The 20,349-nt window shown below is 36.3% G+C and overlaps 2 protein-coding genes and 1 pseudogene across 2 annotated transcripts; all 3 read right to left on the minus strand.

The window, feature by feature from the left end:
• Window positions 1-1,216: 1,216 nt before the first annotated feature.
• On the minus strand, window positions 1,217-3,886 carry LOC143569780 (receptor-like protein EIX1). The gene has a single exon (XM_077055608.1). The coding sequence runs from the start codon at window positions 3,857-3,859 to the stop codon at window positions 1,217-1,219; it is 2,643 nt and encodes an 880-aa protein (XP_076911723.1). The 5' UTR covers window positions 3,860-3,886.
• Window positions 3,887-7,367: 3,481 nt separating this feature from the next.
• On the minus strand, window positions 7,368-10,043 carry LOC143569781 (receptor-like protein EIX2; annotated as a pseudogene).
• A 1,645-nt stretch (window positions 10,044-11,688) lies between these two features.
• On the minus strand, window positions 11,689-14,196 carry LOC143569782 (receptor-like protein EIX2). The gene has a single exon (XM_077055609.1). It carries the CDS (start codon window positions 14,194-14,196, stop codon window positions 11,689-11,691), a length of 2,508 nt encoding a protein of 835 aa, XP_076911724.1.
• Window positions 14,197-20,349: the final 6,153 nt, after the last annotated feature.

Genomic DNA, 20,349 nt, shown 5'->3' on the forward strand with positions numbered 1-20,349 from the left:
AATAATACTTAATCGATCTCACAAAGATCGAACCAGATGGCTGTCAAAGACCGCAAATCAAAAACAATCTCATGAAGATTGAACCAGATGGTAGTCGAAGCCACAATTCAAACTCGATCTTCATGAGGATTGAACCAAAATCGATCTCACAATAAATTTGTTTTTTTGTTTTTTTTTTCTGTTTTTTGTTTTTTGTTTCTTTCACTTGGAATTTGTTGAACAATCAGTCAACTTATCTTATCTTTAATATATATATTATTTTTGAAAATTATCTTATATATCTAACATATTCCATGCTTCATTTTGTTAGACTAACTTTAGCATAGAATACATACTTTTCGACGAGGTTTTTGGCTATTAGTTAACTACTTTTATCTGGTCTAGTAATTTTGAGATGACAAATTTTCCTATTTTGATAAACTGCACTTTGATTTGAAAATTTTTGTTCATACACACATCAACACTTAGATACACGATTTTGGATTTATATATGATTGACCAAATTATTTGAGCAAGGCAGTGATTACATCGAAAGAGAAGGCAAGCGGGCAACAATACTGTCGAAGCACGAAATGAATCTGACCTGATCCATGACGATGTTTCCACGGATTTTCGAGATGAACGAACCACGTCTTGATCCTCTTCTGCGGCTGTGCTTGAGACCTGCGATGTTGAGACCTGCGATGGCTTTTTGGGGGTGTGGAGGTGACTGCTAAGATATCCTGAGGATTTCTTGTTTACAGACACAAAAAAGTGGTGGTGGCTCTTATTGAGCATGACCCCTAATAAGGAGGTGGAGACCTCCTTATATAGAGAGTCTCATGGCCACCATCATGGTACCCTAATGGGCCTAGCCCAATTAGGGTTACCTCCACAAAACCCCCTCAGCCCAATAACATTGTATTAGTCCATGTAATAAAATAAGCCAAACATAATAGATTTAGGGTCGTAGAACCGGGTTTTAGTACCATACCCCTACAAATACTAACCCCTAGACTTTATACAAATACATATATGATGAAAACTATACTTTCTAAAATAACGTACGCTTGATATCATGCAAACCTGATGTTTAGGCTAATTAACTAACAATTGTAAACTTTTTTTTACAACAGAAAAAACTACTTATTGGCCACGGATAAGAGTTTTACAAACACAATGACAACGCCTATGGCCATATGCGATTTCCACATATACCTAAAGATACATTTAAGATTTACCTTCTAAATTTCCTATGAAGGCTCCGAAAGTGCACAACTGTAGTTACGCATATCCAATCCTTCATGTTATTTAGGGAGGCAAAAAACAAATATCTACACCGGCGGCTGAGAAATAAGACACCACAAATTCCCAAAAATCCAACACCCATACCTGTATAATATGATGTCCAAAACTCATCTCCATCTTCTTTGACATTCTTCTTTCCATCAACAGTAGCAAGTGCAGGCGGAGGACCACATCTTTGTTTAAGTGGAGGTCCACAAAGTTGAGGGTTACCGGCGTATGAAGAACTGAAGAGTTGAAGTTGTGGTCCAAGTGGTATTCTTCCTAACAAGTTATTGTAAGAGAGGTCAAGATAACTTAAAGGTGTTATCTGTGACAAACTCAATGGAATATTCCCAGAAAACTTGTTTCTTGACAAGTCAAGAGATTCAAGAGATCTCAACCGACCTATATGCTTTGGAACCTCCCTGTGCAGCTTGTTGTTGGAAAAGTTTAAGGAGACTAACTCTCGAAGATTGGTGATCTCATTGGGAAGTTTCCCATATAACTTGTTGCTTGAAAGGTCAATGCTCTTCAGTAGGTAAAGACCTCTTCCAAATTCACGCCGTGTTCCCTTCCATGCAACCCGTGCGTTGTCAATGAAAAGGGCATTTCCATTAGAGCAATAACTTAAATAATGTGAAGCTCGTTTCCAACAAGGCATGAGAACACCATAATATATAAGCCTATGTGTACTTTGTTTGGACCCTGGGTGAGTTGATACATAAGTGGAATAAGAATGGCTCATAATATCATCTTGAAATCCTCTACTAGCCATAGAAGTGAAGTTACCAAAACACCGAGGAATGTTTCCTGATAATGCATTATTAGACAGGTCAAGGAACTGAAGATTATTTAGAAAACATATTTGTGACAGTAAACTGCCATAGAATCTATTAGACCGTAAAGCAAGAACACGCAAATCTGAAAGTGTTTCTCCTATCCATGGTAGTATCTTACCAGACAACTTGTTTTCACCTAGATCCACAAATCTAAGTCTTGTGCAGTTGCTCAAGGACATTGGTACTTCACCAACAAAAAAGTTCCTTCGTAAATTTAATGCCTGAAGTTGAGACAAGAATCCCAATGAAGAAGGAACGTCTCCGGATAGTCTGTTATTCGACAAATTAAGAACCACAAGCATTTTTTCAAACTTTTTCAAACAATCAGGTAGACCCCCCGATAAAAAGTTGTTGGAGAGGTCAAGGAAAGTCAAACCCATGTCAATATGACACAAGAAAGAAAGTGTCCCTAAGAACCTGTTTCCAGAGAGGTTTAATGCTGCCAGTTTAGAAGGTAATACCGGTATCGTACCTTCCAGTTGATTGTTACTCAAATCCATGCCAGGAAAGTTTCCAAAGACTAATGTGATATTTGGCAGTGTACCTTTTATCTCGTTTAAAGAAAGGTTAAGAAATCTCAAGCCACGTGGTAGGTCCCAAAACCACCCAGGAACGCGATCTGATATTCCGGCATTGGAAATATCAAGATATGCAAAATCTATTTGAGTTTGAATCCACATGGGGAATCTAGGCCCCAACTTGCATGATTGCATCTTTATCATGTATGACCGGAAACTCACTTGGGAGCTTAAGTTTAGTGTAAAAGAATTGAAAGACAGGTCTAGATAGGTTAGTTGGGTGAGGTTTAGAAAATGAACATCACATATTACACCTTCGAGGGAGTTGGATGAAACATCAAGATATTCTAGATTTGAGAGTTTGCCCACACTGCTGGGTAAATTTCCGCTTAACCTATTTCTAGAGAGGTCTAACATATGTAGGGATGCACACTTGGTGAATTTAGGAACATACATGGAATTGCTGTTTGAGATTACCTTTTTCATGGATGAACAACTAGCAAAGTTGGGTACCGACCCGTTAAGGAGGTTTTTTGACAAATCCAATTGAACTAGAGAAGATCGATTTTCAAAAGATTTTGGAATTACACCTTCTAATCGATTTCCTGAGAGTTCTAAATGTATAAGAGAAGTCAAATCTCCAAAGGAAACATGAATCGACCCGCTCAAAAAGTTATTACTAAGATCAAGATACATCAAGTTGGCAAGTTGATGAGGAATCGACCCGCTCAAAAGGTTATTACCAAGATCAAGAACATCCAAGTTGGAAAGATTAGCAAGTTCATGAGGTATAGACCCACTGAGATTTGCGGCATAAATTGCCAAATGACGTAAGTTGGAAAGGGAACTCAAAGAATTTGGTATGGGATTGTACTGGAAATCTATTGCACTTAAATCAAGGTAATCTAATTGAGGTAACATTGCTAGTAAAGGACTAATATTACCTGACAAGCCATAACTAGATGAAGAAGGGAGATAAAGTAGATTCACATGACCAGTGTGTTCGTCACAGCTAACACCCACCCATCGACAACAATCCTTCTTTTCTTTGTCCCCCCAATCACTTAGAGTGTCATTGATGTCCACCTGGTTTGCTTTCAAACCCAATAGTGCCTGCCTCTCCTTATCATGACAGGACCTCGTGACCGTCATGTTACCATCTTCTTTGAACCCTGATGTAAGACCGCCATTGATAAACGTTCCCATGCAAAGCATCAACAACACAAAGACGAACATTATGTGATGTTTGCTTGTGTGTAATTAAAACCAATTAAAATTAATCAAGTTTAATAACACTAGCTTGTTTGATTCCAATCCAACACAAAAGGCGCTCTATATATATTTATCTGCTAAGTGTTTGGTATTGACTTTGAATATGGAAGATAACAAGTGTCTTAGTCACTCCAATCCAATAATTGGTATTGACTTCTAAATGAAGGAAGTATTTTCAAGGTGTTTAATTAGTTGACTTGGAAATTAGAGGCAACAAAACTTATTGAGTTATTGGGTACAGAAACCTCGGTTTTCTTTTCTTGTGAAACAGACTTAAAAATATATATATAGTACATACTAGCGCCATCATGAACATACCAACCTTTGAAAATCCGACAACACCTGATTAAGGCTCGGGAAGAAATATAATCACTTCATATACCATTTATGATTAAAACATTTAGTTAAATATATTTAGACATAACCTATCTGACGTGATATCTAATTTTGAATCTAGAAAGCAGATTTAATCACAAAAACCAAACTTCTTGTGATAAGTGATAAGCTGATACAGAAACCGAAACAGAATTTATGTATGGCATAGTAGAAAACCTTAAATATACGGTTCCAGGTCCTGAACATGAAAAACTATTTGGAACCCTGATTGCTAGCTTTACTAGCCAACGATTCAATTAAATCAATTTCAGGAAACTGAAAAGGTCAGCAAACAACTAACCACTCTTTTGAAAATAACAGGTTCATTTAATTGGGTTACCATAGATTGATAGATGTAGATGGATATCTTGTCATTCGTCAAATAAAATGTTAAGTTTGGTAAAAATAAATTCGATATGATTCATTCAGATCACTTTAAATAGTTGGCGGGTAATTTTGTTTTCTAAACAACTCACTATAACTGATTTCATTTTGGCCAACCCGTTTTGACCACAACCAAATTTATACTTTTTTAAGTGGCCCGTATTGACATTGACCCGAACTCAATTTACTTGGAATCTATTCTGGCCCATAACCTGAACCCACCCAATTTGCCCAGTTTGCCAAGTCTACATGTATGCAATATGCTAGATGATTCATTTATGTTTAAACATAAGTTTATTCGTAGAGATTGGTATCGTACCAGTATCAAACCAGTACCATACTGAAAAATACCGAAACCAAAAACAAAAGTATACATCAGATACCGTACCAATTTGTCGATTTGGTACCGGTGGGAACTGGTACCCGGAAAAAAAAGTAGATGGTATGAACATGATTTTGGTGGTTAACTGGTTATAATTTCTTTGCGTGGCAAATGGGCCCAGAGAGTTTTAAGTATTTTATTAGAATTGTGCATACGTGTAGGTCTAATGATGCTGATAAGGTTATGGTTGTTATAAATGAGATGGTGGAAGATGGGTGCCAGCCCGATGATGTTATATATTGTGCGGTTATCTCTGGTATGTGCCAGTATGGAACCATTGAGGAGGGTAGAAAAGTCTTTTCAAGTTTGAGAGAGTGCAAGATGCTTACTGAGTCGGATTTGGTTGTTTATGATGACTTGTTGATTGACCACATGAAGAAGAAGACGGCTGACCTGGTGCTATCTGGCTTGAAGTTTTTTAGACTTGAGTCAAAGTTGAAAGCCAAGGGCTCTAATCTCTTGCCGAGTTAAGAACGTGAAATCAGGTATGTAACTACTAATAGTCTAATATGTTATAGGTAGCTGAGTAACAGCTAATATGGTTGAAATCTTAACATCATATACAGGAAATAAAGTTGTTTATGATTACATCGTTCTCCCAATTTCGATTTTTAGATTTTGTTATTGATAGGTTTTTATTTTAAAATTACATCTTAGTGAGTTCATCTTCAGGTGAAGAAAATATTAGATGGTAAAAAACATATTCAGACGAAGATGATCATGCTGATCGAGAGCCATTACTGTATTGTATGAGATCTAGTTATGTCTATGCTTTTTTTTTGGCTATTGGTGTATTGATACTCCACAACTTGGTAGCATGTGTTCCTGTTGGTATCTAATTGTATTTTCTATTGACTCGTTTATTTGCTTTTAAGATATGCATGATAAAAATTTTGTGGTCCTTGCAAAGATCATTTTTAATTGTAACATGCTTTTTTTATAATCAGGTGAAACGAGCACACAAGCAGTTAATAGGCGAGACAATACTTCATGTGTATGGCAAGGTGCACGCGTCTTCCTTTTTCTCTGATCACAAACTCCCCAGATGTGTATGGAAGCATATTTGATGGGAAATGCCATACTACCCCACATGTATCAAAATGCCATAGGATTGATATTGTGTTTTTTTTTTACGTCAAACGAGTACAGTTCTTTAATAATCTTTCTTTTATCATTTCTAAGCCCTAACGCTACATGTCTTATACTACAGTAGAATACTTAAGGACCTGCCACCCTAAACAATGATCATAATCCTTATATTCACTTCATAACCATGGCATCATACAACAAGTGGGACATGTATATTGGACAATATTTCAAAAGTTATAACTACCGTTTGGTCTTTGAGAATCTTTTAAGCCTTGTTTGCCTCCTACACATCATAAAATTCTTCTAAAACAGTTCAAAGTGTACTAGCATCTATAAACATTGAGCTGAGTGTTTCATAGTTGTTAAATGCAATTGCCTCTTGCGCCTAGGCGAGGCAAGGCAAGGCAAGGCAATTGTGCTATAATTGCGATGATTCAGGGCGCAGATTCCGGTGAGTTTCCCAAATTGTGAAGAGTTTTCGGCCAAATTCTCTAAATACCCTCAATATTTCAGCCAGAGTTCTACTTTTATCTAAGGAAAGCTACTTTTCTACCTAATACACTAATATTTTAGAACTCTTGGTACATTAGATGAAATTATATTTTATATAGTAGCTTTTGTTTATTTTATTTGAAAAATATTATATTTTACAAATACATAATATATATTTTCAACTTTTTTTCTTTGTGCACTTTTTTTTCTTTTTCCTCATGCCCGCTTATTTTGCGCCTAGGTTCCAGGTGGGGCCTATGCGACATTGAGTGCACCTAGCATCTTTGATAACTATGAAGTGTTTAGTACATTATAATTATAATATACTTTAAACACAGAACTTACAAAAGCTAAACTCATCTCTGCAAATGAAGGCACACCATTATGGTAACATGCTAGAGCATGGCACACCATCACAGGGTATGGGTAGGCCTTCTATGTAAACAGACTCCGTAATTTGGTCAATTCGTTTTCTTTTTATCATTGGACCATGCATGTTGATAAAGACATTGGCATGAATAGATGAAAAGGTTTTGATTTCATGCAAACCCAACATTTAAGTTCACGAATAGACAATAAATGTCATGAATAGACAATTGCAAACTTAAAAAACAGCAAATAACCTACTATAATGGACTACCGACCAGAAGTTCTACAAACACAATGACAATAATCATCCATGGCCACATGGGACTAGAATTATCTGCTAAACCAATTAGGAAACAATTTTGCAATGAATAAAACATACATTTACCGTCTAAATTTGGTATGAAGCTTTCGAAAATGCACCACTGTTGTTACATATATCCAATCATTCATGCTATTTAAGGATGCAAAAAAGAAGTATCTGAACCTATGGCTGAGAAATAAAGCACCGCAAAGTCCCAAAAATCCAACAGCAAATCCAACACCCATACCAGCATAATACGATTTCCACAACTCGTCTCCCTCATCTTGAACATCTTCCTTTCCATCATCAGTAGCAGTTGGAGGTGGAGGCCCACATCTTTGTGTAAGTGGAAGTCCACAAAGTTGAGGGTTACCAGCCTAGGAGGCATTATCGAAGCCTAGGAGTTGAGTCCCTGCTGGTATTCTTCCTGACAAGTTGTTGTAAGAGAGATTAAGATAACTTAAACGGTTTTTATTTGACAAGCTCAACGGAATATTCCCAGAGAACTCATTTCTTGACAAGTCAAGAGCATCAAGAGAATTCAGTTGACCGATATCTCTCGGGATTTCCCCATGCAATTTGTTGAAGGAAAATTTTAAGGAGACTAACTCTCGAAGATTAGTGATTTCAGAGGGAAGTTCTCCATATAACTCATTGCTTGAAATATCGATGCTTTTAAATAGGTGAAGAACCCCTCTTCCAAATTCACGCTGTGTTCCCTTCCATGCTGCCCGTGCATTGTCAATGAAAATAGCTTCTTCATTCGGACCACAAATGGAATATAGTCCATCCAGTAATCCCGGACACATAAATACAGTGCTTCCATTCAGTTGATCATAGATAACAATGCCGAGCTGTCCAGGGAGAAGTGATACATAAGAGGAGTAAGAATGGCTGGTAATATTGTCTTGAAACTGTCTGGTAGCCATAGCCGTGAAGTTACCAAAACACCTAGGAATGTTTCCTAATAACATGTTCTTGGACATATCAAGGAATTGAAGATTATTTAACCAACATATTTGGGTTGGTAAACTGCCAGTGAATCTATTGGACCGTAAAACAAGAACATACAACTCTGAAAGTTTTTCTCCTATCCATGCTAGTATTCTACCAGACAACTTATTTTCCCCAATATCGAGAAACCTTAGTTTTGTGCAGTTGCTCAAGGACATTGATATTTCACCAAAAAAATCGTTCCCTCGCAAATACAATGCCTGCAGTTGAGAGAAGTCTCCCAAAGAAGAAATTGCTCCAGACAGACTGTTATTTGATAAATTAAGAACCACAAGCATTTCTTGGAATTTCTTCAAACAATTAGGCAGACTCCCAGATAATAAATTGTTGGAGAGGTCAAGGAAAGTCAAAACCACGCCAATACGACACAAGAAAGAAAGTGTTCCTGAGAACCTGTTTCCAGAGAGGTTTAATGCTGCAAGTTTGGAAGGTAATATCGATATCTTACCTTCCAGTTGGTTGTTACTCAAATCCATTCCAGGATACTGCTCAAAGACTAGTTTCATATCTGGTAGCGTACCTTTTATTTCATTTGAAGAAAGGTTTAGGAATCTCAACCCACGTGGTAGGTCCCAGAACCACCCAGGGACGCGATCCGATATTCCAGCATTTGAAATATCAAGATTATCAAAATGTCTTTGAGTTTGAATCCACATGGGGAAGCTAGGCCCAAGCTTGCAAGACCGCATCTTTATAGACTTTAACTGGAGACTCCCTAGGGCCAGGGAACTTAAGTTTATTGCAAAAGAATTGGAAGACAAGTCGAGATAGGTTAGTTGGGTGAGGTTAAGAAAATGAACATCAGAGATTAAACCTACAAGGGAGTTGGATGAAACATCAAGAAATTCAAGATTTAACAGTTTACCCACGCTGTTGGGTAAATTTCCAGTTAACCTATTTGTTGATAGGTCTAACGTATGCAAGGATAGACATCCGGAAAAATTTGTATCTCGTGGCCTGTAACTGCTATTTGAGATTAACTTTTTCGTGGATGAACATCCAGCAAAGTTGGGAACCATCCCGTTAAGGAGGTTTCTTGACAAATCCAGTTGAACTAGAGATGACCAGTTCCCAAAAGAATTTGGAATGACGCCTACTAACAAATTTCCTGAGAGGTCTAAATGTGTAAGAGAAGTCAAATCTCCCAAGGATACAGGGATCGGTCCGCTCAAATTGTTATTACTAAGATGAAGGCCACCTAAGTTTGAAAGATTAGCAAGTTGATGAGGAAGCGGTCCACTCAAAGAGTTATCGCTAAGATCAAGATATTCCAAGTTGGAAAGATTAGCAAGTTGATGAGGAATGGACCCACTGAGATTAGCGCCAGAAATTCTCAAATTTTGTAGGTTAGTAAGGGAACTCAAAGAATTTGGTATATGATTGAGCTGAAAATCAATTCCGCTTAAATCAAGATATTGTAAGTGAGATAATAATGATAATAATGGACTAATGTTACCAGACAAGCCATTGGCAATGTAAGAAAAATAAACCTCAGTCACATGACCATTGTTGTCACAACCTACACCCGCCCATTGACAATAATCCTTGTTTTCTTTATTCCCCCAGTCACTTAGATTGTTGTTGATGTCTACTAGGTTTGATTTAAAATCTAGTAGTGCCTCCCTCTCTATATCATTAAAGGACTTTGCATTTTTCGTGTTGGCATCTTCTTTGAAACTCGATGAAAAACCACCATTGATAAATGACCCCATGCAAAGCAGTAACGACATGAAAACAAACATTATGTGATGTTCGTTGGTGTGCAATTAATACCAAAATTAATAAAGGTTTTTAAACTACTTGTAAACTTTAGAAGGAGAACAGCTTGTTTCTAATCCAACACGAAGGGATCTATATATATTGTTAAATGTTTGGAGTTCACTTTGAACACGTATCGAAGATAGCAAGTCTCCAAATCACTCCCGTCCATTAATTGGTATCGTATAAAAATCTAATACAAAGATTTCTAAATGAAGTATTTTCTAGGTATTTTACGTTGACTTGGAAAATAAAAGTGGACAAGTCTTCATTGAGTTCACTTTGAACACGGAAAATAGAAGTGAACAAGTCCAGTAATTATTGGAATTGCAAATATATTATATGGATTAAAACGCATTATGTTATGAACGGGAACCAATCCCAAATTAGCCCAATAAATGTGGCTCAACAAATTAAAAGGTCAAGTGATAAAAAGAATCGCACAAGAGCGAAAAGGGAATTAACGAATATGATATGAGCATGTGGTCGTCTTCTTCTTCCCATCAACCTGTTCTATATTATTTGATTTGCTTTAGTGCGCAATCGTTCCATTAAATCAATAGAATCACAGTTTCTTACTTCTCAATTTCATTATCACCATTGTGTCAAAATGAGGTCACAACACATTAACGTACTGGCCGGATATGCAAACGGTGAAAATCCTACAGCTTGAATAAAAGTTGGATGAAGTGGTAAGAATCACAAAAATACATTTGACTAGAAAAATATTACTCACTTTATCTCCACAACTTGGTTGATCCACCGACCCTAGGTGGCTCCATATATAGTTTTTGACACTGGTATAATGTCATAGGCTGTTGATTTAATTTTCTACTTAAACAATTAATTTCTTATAAAATATGATTTTTTATTTAATAACTTATATTATTTAACTTTTTAATAAAATCTAAAATCACAGCCTTGTCTATTTTATTATTTTGAACATTTCGATATAAATGTTAGTAAAAAAAGAATTATTTAAAAAAATGTATATTTTAATATGGATATGATATAATATCTTTGGTTCGTAAACTTAACTAGTATCATATAAAAAATCTAACTCTAGTTAGTGGAAAGGACGTAAAGGATGATTCATATGATGAATCATCCTTTACGTCCTTTCCACTAACTAGAGTTAGATTTTCATTTAATCTTTTTTAAAATAACCAAATTACCCTTATTATATTTTACAAAATCAAACCCCCTTTTAAATACCATCATCATTCCTCTTGATTCATTTCTTTGATTTAATCATGCATCTCCACTTGATTCAAGCACCAATAACGCATGAATTCAAAGGGTTTGATCTCAGAGTTTTTCAATTATCAAGCCCTAAAAAAAGAAAAGAAACTTGTGCTGCTGGCCTTTATGATTTGCTGATAAGCAGAAACATTGTGAGAAAATGAAACCTCATTTTTGTAATTTAACATCTAGGTTTCCATACAATAAGCATAAAATAGTGCCTAATAGATGTGCTAAACAAAAGAAATTCAAGAAAAAAATAAGAAACAGATTGTGAATTCATGTTTAGCAAACTAAAAGGATAAAATCAAATCAATCCAAAATTACTCAACAAAAAACTTTTCAGATATATTAGAAGAAAGTTCGACAACATTTGCAGATGATGCATTACCGTCTAAATTTCATGCGAAGGCTTTGAAAGTGCACAACTGTTACATGTATCCAATCCTTCATGTTATTTGAGGAAGCAAAAACGAAATATCTAAACCGGCAGTTGAGAAATAAAGCACCACAGATTCCACAAAACCCAAAAACAAATCCGGAGCTCATACCTATGTAATATGATTTCCATAACTCGTCTTCCTCATCTTGAACATCTTCCTCTCCAACAACAGTAGCAGGTGGGGGTGAAGGCTCACATATTTGTATAAGTGGAGGTCCACAAAGTTGAGGGTTACCGCTGTAGGAGGTATAACTGAAGCTTTGGAGTTGAGTCCCTGTTGGTATTCTTCCCGACAAGTTATTGTAAGAGAGGTTAAGATAACTTAAGCGGTCTATATTTGACAAGCTCAACGGAATATTCCCAGAGAACTCATTTCTTGACAAGTCAAAAGTATCAAGATATCTCAACTGGCCAACATGCTTGGGGATTTCCCCATAGAGTTTGTTGTTGGAAATATTGAAGGATACTAACTCTCGAAGATTAGTGATCTCAGAGGGAAGTTTTCCGTATAACTTGTTGCTTGAAATATCAATGCTCTTTAGTAGGTAAAGACCTCTTTCAAACTGACGCTGTGTTCCTTTCCACGCAACCAGTGCATTGTCAATGAAAAGGGCATCTTCATTCGTAAAACAACTTAAAAAACCTCCATCTAGTCCTGGACAATATTCGGTGGCACCAACTGACGTAGCATTAGGGAGAGTAGCCACATAAGAGGAGTAAGAATGGCTCGTAATATCATCTTGAAACCGTCTAGTAGCCATAGCTGTGAAGTTACCAAAGCATCGAGGAATGTTTCCTACTAGCAAATTATTAGACAGGTCAAGCAACTGAAGGTTGTTTAGAAAGCATATTTGGGATGGTAAACTACCATTGAATCTATTTGACCGTAAAACAAGAACATACAACTCCGAAAGTGTTTCCCCTATCCATGCTGGTATGTTGCCCGAAAAATTATTTTCCCCTAGATCCACAAACCTTAGTTTTGTGCAGTTGTTCAAAGACGTTGGTACTTCACCAACAAAGGCATTCCTCCGCAAATACAATGCCTGAAGCTCAGACAAAAATCCTAAAGAAGAAGGAATTTCTCCAGATAGACTATTATTTGATAGATTAAGAACCACAAGCTTTTCATAGAATTTCTTCAAGCAATCAGGCAAAGTCCCTGATAACAAATTGGAGGAGAGGTCACGAAAAGTCAAAGCCGCGTCAATTCGACACAAGAAAGAAAGTGTTCCTGAGAATCTGTTTCTAGAGAGATTCAATGCTGCCAGTTTAGAAGGTAACAATGGTATCATACCTTCCAGTTGGTTGTTACTGAAATCCATTCCAGGATAATCTTCAAAGACTAATGCCATATCAGGAAGCGTACCTTTTATATCATTTGAAGAAATGTTAAGAAACCTCAATCTTGGCGGAAGGTCCCAGAACCAGGCAGGGACAAAATCTGATATTCCAGCATTGGAAATATCAAGATATGCAAAATATCTTTGAGTTTGAATCCACATGGGAAAACTAGGCCCTAGCTTGCAAGACTGCAACTTTATAGTTAGTAATTCGAAACCGATATTGGAACTTAAGTTTAGTTCAAAAGAATTGAAAGACAAGTCCAGATAGATTAGTACGTCGAGGGTTTGAAAATGAACATCGTAGATTACACCTGTAAGTGAGTTGGATGAAACATCAAGATATCTAAGATTTGAGAGTTTGCCCATGCTGTTGGGTAAATTTCCAGTTAACCTATTTCTAGAGAGGTCTAACTGCCGCAGGAATGTACTTCTAACAAAGTCAGGCACCGAACCGTTAAGGAGGTTTCTTGACAAATCCAGTTCAATCAGGCGCGGCAAATTGCCAATAGATGTTGGAATGACACCTTCTAGTCGATTTCTAGAGAGATGTATTTCCGTAAGAGAAGTCAAATCTCCCAACGAATCGGGAATCGGTCCGCTTAAAAAGTTATTACTAAGATCAAGAAAATCCAATTTGGAAAGATTAGCAATGTGATGATGAATAGGCCCACTGAGATTTGCACCAGAAATGGTCAAACCCTTTAGGCTGGTAAGGGAAGTCAAAGAATTTGGTATAGGATTGAACTGAAAATCAATTCCACTTAAATCAAGGTACTCTAATTGAGGTAATAATGATAAAAAAGGACTAATATTACCAGACAATACATAACTGTAAGAGGAAGAAAGATCAAGTTCAGTCACATGACCGGTGTGTTTGTCACAACTGACACCCGCCCATTGACAACAATCGTTCTTTTCTTTGCTCCGCCAATTGTTTAGAGTGTTGTTGATGTCCACTAGGTTTGCTTTCAAACCGAGTAGTGCATGCCTCTCCTTATCATGACAGGACCTCATAACCATCATGCTGGCATCTTCTTTGTACCTCGATGTAAGACCGCCATTGATAAACGATCCCATGCATAGCAGCAACGACACAAAAACAAGCATTACATAAGGTTCGTTCATGTGTATGAAAACAAAATCAATCTAAGAATACTTGTTTGTTTCCAATCCAACACAAAGGCAGGCTCCATGTTTACTTGCTAAATGTTCTAAACTTGTAAGTACCTTGGCGTCCTTTGGTGTTTGTATTTTGTGGTCTCTACGTGTACTTCCTATGTTCTCTTTTATTAGTTGCTAGATTCTCTTTTTTTTATATATATTTGTAATGAATTTATGTGATATAACAATAAAATTTTATTTATTTCTACTGATGAAACATAGATATTACATCAATATAGCAGGTAGGCGGGCAACAAGCTGCGCCGCCACCCCTTTCTGAATTGCAAACCCTAACCTGCTAAAGACATACCCCTGCCCCTTTGGAGTCGACACATTGCTATGCACAACCTGTTGGACCCTGGTTAGAAAACGGATAGCTTCCGGTGCCAAGGAGCCAAATGTATCAAAAGCCAGAGGGACAAAAACATGTTGGTTCTCTTCGCAGGCTTTATATATATGCATTTTTATTTTTGCCGTTCAAATTTGGTTTATTTGCTATATGTTTCTCGTTGAGTTAGAATATGTAAGAGGACAAGTCTTCTAATCATTCCAATCCATAGGGATTATATAATTTAAGTGTGAAGGGTATAGGAGCTACGAAAGGAGGTTGAAGCGGGTGACATGGAGGGGTTAGCATGGAAGAAGATTAGAGGTTTGCTGGTGTTTGCAGTAGCGGATCAAAGAGTTTTTTACAGTGGGTTTACTGTTTAGGTTGATTTGACAGTTTGGATCAATTCAAAGGTTCTTGTCATTCAACGGTTTAGGTCAGTTAACGTATCACATAATAAAAATACGATTCAATAACATAAAATAAACATTGTCGTTATAAATTATAAAACACATAGTCTATCTTAATATTCATAGTGCTTACAAATAAAATCTAAACATTACAAATTGTCTAACTCAGTTAAAAATTTTCAACATAACCATTCATTCTAATTCTAATTTCAACAAATAACAAAAATGATTGAATCAAAACATGAAATATAAGCTGTAATTTAACTAGTTAAATAAATAAATAAATAAGTTAACAAGTTAAAAAATAAAAACTAAATTAAAAAATACGAGAGAAAAACCCGTTGAGAGTGAGGATTGAATAAACCCATGTTCTTACCCTAGGAGGAAGTATGTTTACCGCTAAACCAAAGTTCCACTTTATGTATGGAGTCACTCACAAAATATATGTGGCGTCAGTCTCATATTTTATATAGGCGTTCTTTATAAAATACGAAACTCAGTGGGTTCCCGTGAACCTAGTCTCGTATACATAGATCCACCCCTGAGGGTTTGCCAATTAAGGGAGGATCCATAGACAAAAAAGGGGAGATTGAGAGTGAATAGCAACAAGGGTTAAGGCCGGAGCACTGGAATACCGTCACTTTTGCGATCCTAGTTTAATGGATGAATATTTCTTTTGCCCCTTCACTTTAATTTATTCAGTTTCAGAAAAACTTAAAACATTGTGACTGAGATTAAAATCAGTAAATTGTTTATTAGTGGCGAATAGAGTTATTATTTTCATAAGAGTGAGATTGTTCTTAATTACGAAAATAAAAGTTAAAAGTGACATTGATGGCATTATTGCCAATGGATCATATTTAATCCAGTTTGTCGCTATTAGTTATCCCATGTGCCGTCTGATTTCTAATAATATATAGTAACTAGTTTTAGATTTCGTGTCACACACAGGATAATTCAAATATAAAATTATAAGTAAAACAAATAATTACATAGCGTATAAAAAAATGTATTGCATACAATGTGCACATAAATTGATTTTATTATATCATAAAACGATTTTTTTAAATAAACTTAATAAAAAAAAATGTTCATGCAAAATCGTACCCGAGAATGCTTCTTTCTATTGAAAAATTCATTCTCGGTGTCATATATGTATAATTGAAAGAATTTTAGTTATGAACCAATTTCGAAAATAAGACTTCTCATACGATAGTAGTTCTAACCACTCAGCCTAAATACAAAAGATGTGTTACCTTTATTGATATATTTATCAATTTACCACCCACCAAAGGAAAGTAGGATATTAAATTGTAGCAATGGATGCTCTTCAAGAACTATGTTTTTTTGAGCTACACCATAAAAAAAATTTTGATAAGTTTTAGAGGGCTTCTCGACTTTATCATAATGACAACATAAAAAATAACATGTTAACCCATTCAATTTTGTGAATATTTTGTTTCATTTGAGCATAGTTTTGCATGGCATACTTCCCATATAACGTTCTGATCACCATTGAAAGAAAAATTAATGTTGACATAAATTTTTCAAATTTGATAAAAGTTATAAGCATTGATAGGCATGGGGTGGCATGTCGAAAGTGTTCGCAATCTTTTCTTAAATTTTAATAGTTGAGGGAAAAATAGTCAATTTGCCAAATCCCGAACCTTTTGATTATTTCAAAAACGCCCTTAAAAATAAACTTGAAACCCGAATCATGTTTAAAATTCTAGCTTTCATACTTTTGACATTTTAAAGTCAACATTTTGAATCCATATCAAATTTGACGATAAATCTATTTTGCATTCTCAAACTTTTAAAAATACTCAAAATTTTCATTTTTGATCCGTAACAAATTTTGACATAAATGTAGTTAACTTGTACCAAACAATCTATTTACCAACTTTTGACCCATAAAATCAAATTTAACTTCCACAAAAAACCCGAAATAATTTTCATTTGAGAAACACGATTTGTTGTTGATTTTTGGAATTCACCAAATATTTTGAAATATATAGTAAAATAATATGTTAATATTTATATTTATAAAAATATATAGATATTATATAAATATAGTGTAAAAGGAAAGTGAATAATTATTGATTTATTACTTATATTAAGATATATTAGTTTTGGAGGGAAAAAATTGTAAGAATTAACCAAAACATGACAAGTGTTCTCATTTATTTTACTTTATTAGAATAGGTAGATAGATAGATATAGTTTATTTAGAATACCCAAACATATTAAAATGGTAACCTTAGTAATAGAAATATATATTAAAGTAAATTTGTCACGCGTATCTTGAAGTATCTTTAGTTATCACTGAAATGTTTGTATTGTGGTTAAGGTTATTTGTGTGTTGTACTCCGTAGACACTTGTTTTTGAGATATGAAGTTAAAGTGTAACTCATTAAAGATGATGAAAATAAGATTTACTTGTAAAATACATAAAACAAAATGTAGTTATACGTGATTTTGTAAATTCATACAACATTTTCGTTAATTAAGAAAAATAAAAGAACCTAAATGTGTGGTTGCGATTATTTTTTTTAAATAATTGTTTTTATAAAATTTTTATTAAAAATGGAGTTGTATTCGAAATCATGCAGTTTTTTAGTATCGTAAACCATACGTTACCGTACCGGTACCTTGACGAATCGAACCGATACCAACTGAACATCATAGGTACCGATGTTAGTATTATCGGGACCGGTATCGATATTCATCTATATGGTTTTCGATCAATGTAGTAATGTATAACACATGCCGATGCCCTTTGCAATGTAAATGCATGTGCTGGTGTTATTAGGATCAGTATTCGTTTTTGTTATTTACGATAATTGTAATACTCCGCTACAATACGCCGAAACATTTACAAGTTAATCACAATTCACAACTCTTAAAAGTGTGGCATAGATTTTGAATAAAAGCTTTGAAAACAATACATTCAACTAACCAAAAGAAAATCCCATTAATCTCATATCATCTAAAGTATTTATTTATAATAAATAAATTTTAATGTTCTACACGGATTGCGTTAAACTCTAGGCACACTCGTTACATGTAATAGTTTATGGGAAGAAACTGTACTTCATATAAGTAAAAAGGGATAAAATGGAAAGTAGAGATCCACTAGAAAAAGAAGACGTGTCCAAAAACTTAAGCAACAAACAAGAATCGTCGAGAAGGAGCGAGAAGGATATAAAATAAAATCTTCGTCAAAGTGGTCAAGATCTTGATCAGCCGTTGGATTCCAAATTTAACCGATAATCGGACGGTCAGGAATCAAAGTAATGAAAATTCTGGAATATCTTCCACGCCATATAACCTCCTCCTCACATCAAATCACTTAACAAAAAGCGTTACAATAATATTTTCTTACACATAACAAACACACACGCTCATTTTCTTCTTCTTCAAGAAATATGGCGGGAAAAGGTGAAGGACCTGCAATCGGAATAGATCTAGGGACGACGTACTCGTGCGTGGGAGTCTGAAGACTCAAGATGTTTTAATGTAATTGACGTTTATTTTGAAAGACAAGAATGTTTAATTAAGGCAAGTTTTGGATTGCTGTAACGTTTCATGAAAGTTTTTATATTCCGCGAAAGTTTTAATGAACTCTGATTTGTAAGAACTGTGTTTATGAGTAAATCTGACGTTAAAGTAGGGCTACCGGGTTCGGGGCCCTACAAGTTGGTATCAGAGCATAAGTTCGAGAGATTTAAGCATCCTACATGCTTAAACTCGAACAGAGAATGAGATTTAAAAAGAGAAAGAAAGAAGATGCCAGTTCAAGATAGCCATGTGTCACTCAAGCAAGCTCAGTAAAGGTAAAGTGTATGGTAAATGGTGTATGTTAATGTTGGCTTATTCGCTAAATGAAGAATGAGTGCAGGTTAGGGATAGGATTAAATGATCTTAATTGATTAACTGTTTAAGAGTATAAACAAGCACAAGTGAAATCATGAAGAGAAGTATGTAGAACCTGAGGAGTAACGCAAATAGTTAATTACACTTGATCAACGTCATTAACTACTTACTTTACAAATCATGTGCTAAATAATTCCTAGAGTGATGACGTTTGTGTTTTCCCTTTTAGAATACTAATGGCTGGAGCTGGAGAAATTGTTGGAACTGGAGGTCGCACTGGACGTCGTGGCAGGCTTCGTCTTGTCCGGCAACCCTCGGTAGAAGAAGCTTCCAACACCGGAGATGAAGGAGGCGCAGCTGGAGGAAACTCGAGCAACAACGAAGGACATCAACTTGACCCTGCTGTTCTAGCTGCCATTGCCCAAGCTGTGGCAACTGCCATGAAGACTGGGAATCCCGAAGGATCTGCTGGAAGAATTGCTGAAGGATCAGGAGAGAATGGTAGGAAGGATGGTGAGGGAGGGAAGGGTGACTCGAGTGAAGCTGGATCTGTCGAGGTTGGTGATGGAAAGAGAGGTCGAGGTGGGTGTAACTACAAGTCCTTCAAAGGATGCGACCCGCCGAAGCTGACTGGTTTGGGAGACGCAATCGCTACTCTCCAATGGATAACCACTATGGACAAGATTATCCGCATTAGCGAATGCCGTCCCGACCAAGCTGTGGGTTATGCTACTCAGTCATTTGAGGAAGAAGCTATGTATTGGTGGGAAAGTGTGGAGCAGAGAAAGACTAGTGATGAGATCAAGGCGTTGAGATGGGACAATCTGAAAGAGTTGGTGATGAAGAAGTTCTGTGCAGATGCCGAGGTTGAAAGGACGGAGATGAAGTTCCTGAATTTAAAGGCCGGTATGATGACGCATCGTGAGTATACTACCGAATTCAACCGACTATCTAGGTTGGTGCCTGATATGGTTGACACTGAGGTCAAGAGAATCAAATGTTATGTGAGGGGATTGCCACAAAAAGTCCGCATGTTAGTCAGGACAAATAAACCTGCTACTTTTGACTCTGCTGTTGAACTTGCAGAAGTGGTTTATGTTGACCTGGCTGAGGACGATGTGGTGGTGGAGGAAAAGAAGGAGAAGAAATGGGCTACCTCTGCTAAGCGGTCTGGCGAGATGGTGACAACAACTGATGAGAGGAAGGCCAAGGTTGGGAACAAGGATGCATGTAAGACGTGTGGGCAAGTGCACCGGGGAGAATGCAGGACTGGAACAGACAGGTGCTATCGGTGTGGAAAGAGTGGGCATTACTCTCGAGAATGCCCTGATCGTCCAAAGTGCTTCAAATGCGGAAAAGCTGACCACATGGCTAGGGATTGCAAGGAATCAGGGGGCGGGAGGTGCGAAAGGATAAAGACTTGGGGGAAACTGCAGAGAGGAACACTTGATGAAGGAATAATTGCTCATGCAATGGTTTATTTAA

The sequence above is a fragment of the Bidens hawaiensis genome, unplaced genomic scaffold (assembly GCF_021521415.1).
Source record: "Bidens hawaiensis isolate Kalapana, Puna unplaced genomic scaffold, B.hawaiensis_p1.1 tig00024652_1, whole genome shotgun sequence".
NCBI classification, from domain to species: Eukaryota; Viridiplantae; Streptophyta; class Magnoliopsida; order Asterales; family Asteraceae; genus Bidens; species Bidens hawaiensis.